General features: G+C 49.9%; 1 protein-coding gene across 1 annotated transcript in view; it reads right to left on the bottom strand.

Annotated features, from left to right (window-relative positions):
- Positions 1–11,023, bottom strand: part of LOC106815027 (nuclear pore complex protein Nup214-like) — a 27,524-nt gene that overhangs the window by 6,735 nt on the left and 9,766 nt on the right. The window contains exons 13-22 of the mRNA XM_014819448.1: positions 7,703–7,921; positions 6,680–6,834; positions 5,749–5,916; positions 5,144–5,377; positions 4,172–4,375; positions 3,567–3,677; positions 2,831–3,040; positions 1,537–2,458; positions 621–1,040; positions 74–228 (exon numbers count right to left, since the gene is read on the bottom strand). Of these exons, the coding sequence (XP_014674934.1) occupies positions 74–228; positions 621–1,040; positions 1,537–2,458; positions 2,831–3,040; positions 3,567–3,677; positions 4,172–4,375; positions 5,144–5,377; positions 5,749–5,916; positions 6,680–6,834; positions 7,703–7,921 (2,798 nt within the window). The remainder of the gene's footprint in view (positions 1–73; positions 229–620; positions 1,041–1,536; positions 2,459–2,830; positions 3,041–3,566; positions 3,678–4,171; positions 4,376–5,143; positions 5,378–5,748; positions 5,917–6,679; positions 6,835–7,702; positions 7,922–11,023) is intronic.

Genomic DNA, 11,023 nt, shown 5'->3' with positions numbered 1-11,023 from the left:
ATAATAATAATAATAATAATAATAATAACAGTGCTAATAATAATAATAATAATCACAATGTGCGCGCACGTACTCGTTGCCTGTGCCGTAGACGACCCAAACACCTGGTTGGAACCACCGAACACGCTCTTGTTTGCGTTCTCCGCGCTCGGCTTGCCTCCCAGGCCGCTGAAGAAACCTCCGCCTCCGTCACCCGCCGCTGACGTACTCGGCTGTCCGAAGATAGAACTGAAACGACGCCGAGCGAAAAAAAGCGTTTGTGAAAAAATGCAATAAAAGAAAGATACAGAGAGAGGGAAGGGAGGGAAGGCGAGAGAGAGAGAAAAAGAGAGAGAGAGGAGAGAGAGAAAGAGTTAGAGAAGGAGAGAGAGGGAGAAAGAGAGAGAGAGAAAAAGAGAGTTAGAGAAGGAGAGAGAGGGGGAGAGAGAGAGAGAGCGAGAACAAGGAGGGGCTCACGGAGGAATTATCGCGGGAGGGAGGAGGCAATTTTTGCGTTCTGCCTCCTCCTTGCTATGTGGACCTGCAGCACCATGGCAATGCTTAGAGCGTCCTATCGCCACGCCGATTAGCCAAAGCTGACGGCCAATCATGCCCCAGCGATTCCCGTCGAGTTCCCTCACCTGCTCGTAGTGGCCGTCGCGCCGCCGAACGCCGACTGGCCGAACGCCCCCTGCTGGCCGAACAGCGAACTGCTGGGCGCCTGCTCGAACAGCGGCTTCGAGCCGAAGACGGACGCGCCGGCAAACGCTCCCGTCGTCGTCGGCTGCGCAGCGGTGGCAACCCCGCCGAACAGAGAGGTTCCCGTGGCCGGCGGAGTAGCCTCACCGAACAGCGGCTTTCCCGGAGCTGTTCCGAACAGCCCTGAGGAACCGCCGAAGGTCGCTGCTGTCGCCGCCGCCGTCGTTGTCGTGGTGGCGCCCCCGAACGGCGACAACGGCGCCGCTGCGCCAAACGGCGAGGTGGCACCGGCGGTCGTCGTCGAGGCTCCGCCGAATGTGCTGCCACTTGTTGTGCCGCTCGACGGCAAAGCGAAGCCAGAGCTGAAACGATGCATCGCGGCGATTAACGCATGCATTCGAGGGGATGCGGAAAAAGTGTTCATCATAGACAGGCTTCGATTCCATAGAGGCTTCAGTAGAGATTCTATAGTCAGGCTTCACTATACAACTAGCAAAGGAAAATGCCAAGTACTGTGTACGCGGTATATTTCGCGATGGTTTAATTTTCGCGAATTTCGCGAACGCGTCTCCCTGACCGCACGCGAAAATAACAACACGTGAAAACAACAACACGCTGTTCTTCACCGATTCGGGAATTCACCGACTGCGAAATTAACCACTCGCGAAATTGTCCGTCAAGTCTGAATTCGCGAAAATATCTGTACGCGAAAAATATGGCTTACACAGTAATTCATAGATGGACGTCGGTTCCCATAGAGGTTACCGCTACGGCGGGTCTGACTATATGTCTATGCATGGCCATTAACATTTGTTCCATTTACTGTTTATTATCTGCATCCCATAACGATATACGTACCTTGCGAACAGACCGGTAGGGGCTGGGGCAGCAGCCGGCGACGCAAAACTGAATCCGGTCGCACCTGCGCCGCCAAACACGGAGCTCGTAGCCGCGGCAACGGGCTGCCCAAACGACGTTCCCGTGGTTACCGGTGCTGCTGATGTCGTTGTTGATGTTGCTGTTGCAGTTGTTGCCGCTGCTGTAGTCGTTGCCGTTGTAGTTGCTGCTGCTGCTGCTTCTGCTGCTGTTGCATCCACTGATGTTGTCGTCATTGTTGCCGCTACTGTTGCCACTGTTGGCGCTGCTGCTGCCGTCGTTGCCGTGGTAACCGAGGACGATGCGAAGACCGACGGTGAAGTGAACGAGAAAACCGAGCTCAAATTCACCGCCGCGCTCGCTTCACCCGCCGCCGACGTGACAACAGAGGGCGCTCCCTCTGCTGCCGCCGACACAGCAGGCGTCTGGCCCTTGCTAACTGCCGCCTGCGCTGCGGGGGAAGTAGCAGACTCGGACGACGGTGCTGCCGCAGCGTCGGCCGCCTGCGACGGCGATTTGAAGGTGAACGCCGCGGCGGCAGAGGTCGGTGGCGGCTGCGCTGCGGCGGCTGAGGCCTGCACGGCGGTCTTGCCGAACGTGAACCCGGCGCCGGCCGGCTTCCCGAAGACAAACGCCGCTGACGGCGATGCCGCGGCCGCGCCCCCAAAGATCGAGCCACTCGTCTTGACTCCTCCGAAAGCGCCGAGCAAGGACGATCCGGCTGCGGGCGCTGCCGCCGCGCCGGCGAACAGCGATCCGGTCGCCGGGCTCGTCTTGGGAGCGAAGCTGAATGCCGAGGCCTGAGAGGATGGTTGGGAAGCGGGAGCGGCGGGGGCCTGTGAGGACGCGAGGGCCAACACTACGGTGTCTGTCGACGCAGTCTCCTCCTCGATCGTAAACGTGTCTGCGAGCAAACGAGTGATGCCATACAGCAAACAATGTCTCATTAAGATACAAACGTGTCTGCAAAAAAGTGACACAAAACAGCAAACAATGACTCGTGAAAATACAAACGTGTCTGCAAAAAAGCAAGTGACACAATACAACCAGCAGTGAGTAATTTAAAAACAAATGTGTTAGCAAAAAAAAACAAGTTCCACATACAACAAACAATGATTCACGAAATTACAAAGGTCTACATTTATTTGCGAAGACTATAGAGATATCTGTATTATACACATTTCTCATGGGAATAAACCATATAGGAGATATGATGAGCCAAACCACGTGTGGTCTCATATATAACCATTATAACCAAACCACGTGTAATCTATACCTTCCTCTTCGTCCCCTTCTCCTTCTTCCGGTTCCTCGTCCACCTCTTCTTCTTCCTCCTCCCCTTCCGCCTCTTCCTCCTGCTCAACTTCCTCTTCCCCTTTGTTAAGCTCCTCTATGGTCATGCCATTGAGTCCGAGTGGACAGACAGTTCCTCCCACCTCCTGTTCGGATGAACTGGGGGTTGACGGTGGAGTAACGTCTTCCAGGACTGCAGAAGTGCACCACAGCATTTCACATCACAACATTCACACACTATACTACCTCTTACTACTACCTACTACCTACTACCTACTACTTCCTGAAAGCTGGCCTCACGTGATTTATGCTCGTCATTTTCTAGATATTTCATGAAAAGAATTTTAAAACGTTTTGGGTTGTAATTGGAAGCGTAGCCTATTTAAGGGAAAAGTGCTAGGATAGCTCCCATAATTATCTTCAGTTAAAAGGGTTTTATGTACCTACATAACAATTATTGTTGTACAGCAACTGAAAGTTTGCAAATCTGTGTTTATCGACCCAAACTTGCGGCTCATGTCATTAGATATTGCTACACAGCAAGAATAAATTAATAGTAATAATTTAATGTCAAAATAATGCCGAGGGATAGAGTAATATTAGCATCTTAATAACCTTAAGCACAAAATTGCAAGACGTATATTTTAGTTGCAACTCATTCTTCATTCCTTAACATCAATTAGAATCAGCACAGTTTATATGTTAATTATATATCTCACCAGCATATGTAGATATTGGCTCGACAGTTGCTGATTTGCTGGTGGTGCCAACAGACGAGACTGTGCTCACTGGCGCAAAAGAGAAGGATGGTTGTGCCTTAAACTGAAAAGCTAAAGCAAATGATGTTCGTATAAGTCTTATGGGTATCGTATATTTAGGCTTTTCAAGGCTCAAAAAAACACAAACAGAACATGGTTTAGAAACAAATAGGCATGCATATATATATATATGCACAATTCCGAAAAACATCCACTGTCAAGCGATATCAATGGTATCAACCCTAGCCAAGGATTGAAATCTTAAAACTACGATGACGCAAATGAATAACTTCGCACACAAGTGACAAGTGACAAGCGTAATCACAATAACGATCGTGATCACTTTGCTGCCAACCGTCAATCTACTCACCAACAAATAAAACTGCGATCCACTACTGACGTTACTACCTGATTATCATCGATTATCTCACAACCGAATCGTTAAAAAAACACGCTGACCGCAAACAAATACGTTCGTCGTCGTCACCGCAGCATCAATCGCTCTAGCGTTAATCACGATCTACTCAATGACATCCCGCGGACCAGCGATCCGTCGCCACGGCTACCTGAAGGCGCCGTCACGGCGGACGAAGCCACGGACCGGACCACTGTCGTCGCCGCGGTAACGCCCTCCGGTTTCTTCTGCTCGCCGCCGCCACCGAACGGAGGTTTCGCCGCGGGAGACGCGTCGGTGAACGCAGGAGGGGCTTGGAACGAGAAGGCGCCGAGCGTGTCCGTCTTTCCACCGGCCGTCGCCAGTACCGGGGCGCCTGCAACACGACGGCGTTGACGCGGTTGCAGACGAGAACCGAGTCGATAAGCAACACACGCTCGCTCAGACGTAACATCAAAAACTTGAGAAGAATGAATGCTTGAGAGAAAAATTACAGAAGGAATGCAAGATATAACACACACATACAACACACATACAGGTATAACACATACAGGTATAACACACATACAGGTATAACACACATACAGGTATAACACAGATACAGGTATAACACACATACAGATAAAACACACATACAGGTATAACACACATAGAGGTATAACACACATACAGGTATAACACATACAGGTATAACACATACAGGTATAACACACATACAGGTATAACACACATACAGGTATAACACACATACAGGTATAACACACACACAGGTATAACACACATACAGGTATAACGCACACACAGGTATAACACAGCCAGATATAACACACACACACACAGTTCACAGCCATCACATATAGGTTCACAGATGTAAGACACACACTATTAGACATAACAGAGACAATCACATGCACGCATGCACGCACGCAAGCACGCACACAACATAATGAAACAGAAACCAACACAGACACAACACGCAAACACAGAAACGACACGAGATGCGCAGAGATACAACATAGCAGAGACACCGCAGCACCGGACGCGCAGCAACCCTACGCTAATAAAACCAGAAAACAAACGCAGCTCTCCAAATATTTCACGCGAATACGAGAGAACATCGGCGCTCTGCGACGCAGCAGCCTACCCGATCCGAAGGTGAAAACTGCGGCTGTCTTGCCGGCCGCCGCCGCGGCTCCAGCGGAGGCCGTGCTACTGAACGCGCTGCCCTCCTGACCGAACCGAGTAACGGGTGCATCCGGTTTACCGGCTGCCGTCGCCAACGCGGCAAGCTGGTCGAACGCGACCGCCGGCTTGCCAGGGGGCGTCGTTTGGCCGGCAGTGACCTCCGGGGTGACCTTAATCGATTGTGAGGTCACACCTGTGCGATTGTAACGTGTAATAATTCTCGGATGACGGTCGAGGGCGTTTTATCGGAAAACATTTTTCGACGAAAAACACGACAGTTGAAAAAAAACACACGACAGTCGAAAGTATTTTAATAAAAAAATACTGATTTTCGAGCAGCTGAAACTGACACTTTCTTCATGCACTTTGAAGTCGAATAAAATTAATCGAGTTCTTTTTAAGACAACTCTGATTTTAGTTTACCTCGACAAAGGGTACGCGGTTCCTAGCAGAACGTTTCTCGCCGTCCAGCGGTACCTCTTACGTATATGTAACTTACGATGTCACAACCTTCGTTCGGACTGCAATCGCGCGATGAAGACGCGCGGAAGACGAGCTACCTACCATCTGGCTGCGCGAGTGGTCGCCCGAATGCAGAGGTGGCGCCACCGTCGGCAGCATCCCTGGCGTCGTCGACAGGCTCCGCGCAGGCGCTCTCCTCCAACGCCAGCTCGTGTTCCAGCTGACGCTTCAACGCTTCCACCGAGACGACCTTCGACACCATCAGGTTCGCTGCAATCACGAGCCGACGTCGATCAACAGCACGACAATTATTCGTCTCGCTAACATTAACATTAACATTAACATTAACATTATCAATTATAGAGATCGATATCAGAGTTGGAATCGGTTGTGGTAACTCTCGCTAACGACTAATCACTCGTCGGCTCAGCAGCGAGGTCCGACGCAGAGTTCCAATTAGCAGAAATAAGCAAGTTATTAGTAAGTAATTTATTAGTAAGACACGTAGCGCGTGCCACCGACCAATGACTCGTCGACCCAGTGCCGGCGCCGCACAAAGTCTCGACCCTACACCACAACAACATCACATCTCCAGAGATGAGAACAGCCCCGGACAAAATCCGCGGAACATATTTCTACTTACTGGTAGCACTTTCACGGGGTCAGGGAGTTCTTTAAAAAAAAAATTAGATGCTTGCAGATGCATTCTGAGGCACAGAAATTCGGAAAACTAGCTTGTTCATGAACGCCTTCATTGAGCGCGCATTGCGCGACTGACTAGTACATTTGTCGGCCACGGGATGGCGAGCTCAGATGGTAAAAAAGCATCACTAGCCGTGGGACATTTTTCCACTGTCCGCGGGTGGCAGTACCCCCCCCCACCCTACAATTTTCTCAATGGATTTGAACGATTTGGAAAATTGATAATTTTCGAAAGTGAAAAACGCGGTAAACCGCGGATCCGCGGGAGATTCTTATCTCTGCATCTCGGGTCGTGGCGAGACAACATCGCGCGCGCGCACATGGGGCGTACCTGGCACGGTGGATCGCACAGGCGTCACCTTCCTCCGGCCCAGCAGCTCCTTGAGTCTGCTCTGCGCCTCCGGAGACAGCCGCTTAGTGGGACTCGGCGAGGAGACCTTGTGCTGCAGCAGCGAGTCGGCAAGAACGGACAGGTCCACGCCATCACTGCAGAAGATAGAAAGATATATATATACAAAAGATAAAGATAAAGATATAAGATATAGATTTGCACAATTATATGCTGCACAATATATCAGCTCTCTCACGAAAGGCATTAAAATTGTGAAAGGCGGAGTGTGTGCACGGCGCCGTCACTGCAGAAGGTAGAATAGAGCAAGACAGAGCGTGTGCGCAACACTGCATGATAGACATACTCAATTTCACAGCAAAAGGTAAAATAGCATAAGGCAGTGTGTGCACAATTCTTAGCTGTACAATAGATCTACTCTGTCACTGAAGAAGGTAAAATATCTTAAGACAGAGCGCATGCACAACTCTTAGCTGCTCATCAGACGTAATAGATCAGATACCTTGTTACTGCAGAAGGTGAAATAACATAAGGGCAGGCAGACGTTAGCTGCGCACTCAAAAACTCATTAGGTACAATTTCTCATTAGTAAACATTAGGAGTCAATTTCGCTTAGGTCCTTTACTTGAGAACTCGCTCACATTTCACATTCGCTTCACAAGGAAATGTGAGGCTCAAGCAGTGTAACACAGTATCCTCTAAACACCTCCACCATACATCAGTATACACTGTAAAAACAAACACTCGCAGCAGCACATCATAGACACCCACACACGCCTCAGCACCCCTCCATCAAAGAAAACCTTAACCTAGGCGTCTCTCTGACTCTCCGAACACACGACAACACTTCTCTAAATGAAAAAACTCGCCCAAACACCCCCCGCGCCTAAACGGATCCTGATTCGACTCCCGGTGGTCGCCCCTCCCCTCCAGTCAATGTAGTTCAGTGGCCTGATCCTGATCCGACTCCCGGCAATCATCCCCCCCCCCCCCGCCCGTACGTACCCGCGGTCGACCGTCCTCTCGTGGTCGTGTCCCGCGGCGGCGGCGGTGGGTGGAGCGGCGGAGGCGGGGATGTCGGTCCAGCGCGCGGCGGCGTTGTACAGCCGCAGGTCGGCGAGCTGCGCGGCGAGGCGATCGACGCGGTGCGCCTGCGTCGCCGCCGCGTTGCGGTTGTTGCTGACGACGTTGTAGACCATGTCGGCGGACGGCACCCTCAGCTTCCTACGCGCGTGCGTGGGGAGAGAGAGGGAGAGACATTCACTCACACATGCACTCACGCACACACGCACGCGCGCACACAGAGAGAGAAAGAGGGGAGAGAGACAGAGAGAGAGAGAGTGAGAAAGAGAGAGAAAGAGAGAGAGAGAGAGAGAGAGAGAGAGAGAGAGAGAGAGAGAGTAGAGAGAAGAGAGAGAGAGAGAAGAGAGAGAGAGAGAGAGAGAGAGTAGAGAGAGAGAGGAAGGGGTCAGTGGAAATGATTTTGGTTTTCCAGGCACTTTGAAAAGTCATGGAAAATGGGGAAAGTCATTAAAAGTCATTAAATTTAAGATTTTCCTGGAGCATTCATAGTCATAGTTTAATTTGTAACTTTTGACAACTTGAAAAAGAGTTTTAAGAGTCTCATACAATGTGTTTAGAATAGTTAGAATGCCACCAAATTGCACAATTTTTCCAAAAAGTTTACGCCGGGGCGAGCATACCGGACCCCTCTACGCTGGCGCGCGAATTGCTCCTCCGCGGCAGCTTTCTGTTGCGTAGCTCCTCGAGAGCGCGCAACACGCTTTGAATCCAAGCTTATGCCGATGGTTTTTCGGCCAAACCGGGCCAGTTACCTCTTTGTATAATTCGCCCCGCCCAGAAGAAACCCTGGTTATAGAGCATTCCTTCTAAAACTTAGATCATTAATGAGAGAATTCTTAGGTCATGAAAAGTCAGATTAAATTTCACTCCAGGTGATCTGTGGGAACCCAGTTTCATCCTTGCCGTGCGTAAAAAGTTGAAAGATTAAACCTAAATTGAAACTCGGTCGAAACACCAAAAGTTTAATTGAAACTTGTGAAAAGAAAGTTTAAAACATTTAAAAACTCGTGTGAGCGAGAAAAAATGTAATTAAAACATCGGCGAACCAGAGAACGTACAAAGTTAAAACTCGTCTCGTGTGTTCGCCTCCGCGACGCACGGTGAAGCCAGGTTTGAGAACGGACGATGTCTGAGCACCGATGGGCCGAAGCGAGCAGCGCTCAACGTCGGTGCGTCCGGCCGGTTAATGGACGGAGATCCTCGACATCAGGACGCAGGCACATTGGACGCGGGCGCCCGCTACCAGTTTGTCGAGAAGCCGGAAGAAGTCGACGTCGGCGTGCTCTGATAGTTTTGGCGCCCACGTCATGAACAGTTAGTAGAGACGTGTACTCCATTTTCCAGCTGTATATATTATTAAATACAATATCATTTTAATATCATATTATGTATATTATACCACGGTAGGATATATCATATATGATTTATATGTAGTATATAATGCATTAGTTCGTTGTGCAAGCCATCGCTTCGCGTGCACTTGCCGCCCTGTAACCATGTAACCCATAGCGGTGTTGTAGTAACGCAGCTTGCTGAGTACGTCACGCATTCGGTGTAACACAGATGTGTAGGGAACTCAATTTTTTGCCATAGTTTGATCTCGGCTATGGCCCAACGGCCAAAGGTGACTTCACACGACTGGTGAGGCACTTGCCTCACTACCTGTTAGGCACCTATACACTGCGCCGAGCGCGCGGAGTGAGCGTGTGCGTCACATGTGTATCTCTCTGGAGGTTCTGCACCACACGTTCTGTTATATGCCTTCTCGTGCGCTATGTACATGTTAGCAGCAAGCGGCGGACATTGACGTGCAAATCTACTGATACGCAATGTACAAGATACCGGAACTGAAGAGACGAGATGGCTGTCTCTGTGGTACGACTGTATCGATTTGTGGTCACAAGATGGGCCGAGGGATTGGCGGAGGGTGGCTAACTCCCGCCTAGTTCTCCTGCCACATGACAGGCGAATAACTCGTGCGTATGTCATGATACATAGCACGGACCCGGGGCGCGCCGCACCCTGGGTCTCAGAGGTTCCGTATCACCTGGTACAGTGGTAAGGTCACTACCATGTACACATGCCCTTTCTCGGCCGGCGATGGCTAGAGGGGGCGTAGGAGACTGGCTATCCTGTAACCAAGCGAGCGGCAGTTGCGTTTTAAATAACTAGTACTATATCGCTATTATCTAATAATATATAGTATGGAGGGGTGTTATGGCGTTATATATCAGATGTACTATGGGTACGAAAAGCGTAGTAGCGTGTGGTTCATATGTTACATGTATTATAGTGCTAAATGGACGGAATAAAACAGCAGGCCGACTGCGTGCTAGAGACGTTCCCTGAGACTAGCTTGGGGGCTTGCTACATGTACAAAGCGATGCGGAGTCCGTTCCATTTACGTCCGCTCGAAGCTCATGCCACCTCTATCTATCATGTTATATGTTATACCTATTGCATACTCCAATATAGCCGATGTTAGCTATGATGCGTATGTACACTGTATTACTATAATATATCTAGCGCCGGCCCTGTAGCACACGGACTCCACGGAAATCGAATTCGGGATACGAGGGCCGATTTTCGTCTTCCTGCGTTCCGAGCCGGATCCTCTGTAATACATTGTTTTGCCCGTGATTTATCACACATGAGTTTCGCAGACCTCTTGCGGAGTTAGCCACTTCTTTTTTTTTTTCGTTACAGTGTACATCCAGAATAGGCGATTGGGGCATCTGTTACATGGGCCATCTAAGATATTAGACATTTAAAATTGTTAAATACAGCGACCTTTAGACGCTTATTATGTTACTATAATGTACCAACTTCTACTACCGCTTTATTCATTTACTACGCTGTGTACGTATGATTACGTGTACACTGTACAACGCACGACGCGTAGCGTGTGTACATGCTACAAGCGATGTGTGCGTGATGTACATCTGACAGCGAAGCGTGCGTCATGTACATTAGGAATTAATACAGAGCGACTCGCGTTGGCGGTGTGTGTACTGTACAAGCCCCACGAGCGCCCTTACCCGGGCCACACTCTGCAATGATACTATGACATGCTACCGAAAGCGAGCCCGTGCGTATTCGTCTGTAACCAAGCAGCGAGCCGATCCGCGTGTCACTGTACATGCTAGATATAGCAACCGCGAAATGCGCCCACCCACGTCACCAAATAGCGCTTGTCACCATGATCGCTACCATGCCTCAACACGTGAGGTCGTGCGCCTCGGA

The sequence above is a fragment of the Priapulus caudatus genome, unplaced genomic scaffold (assembly GCF_000485595.1).
Source record: "Priapulus caudatus unplaced genomic scaffold, Priapulus_caudatus-5.0.1 Scaffold1025, whole genome shotgun sequence".
Classification (NCBI taxonomy): domain Eukaryota; kingdom Metazoa; phylum Priapulida; class Priapulimorpha; order Priapulimorphida; family Priapulidae; genus Priapulus; species Priapulus caudatus.
This window is presented reverse-complemented; position numbering and strand designations above follow the sequence as displayed.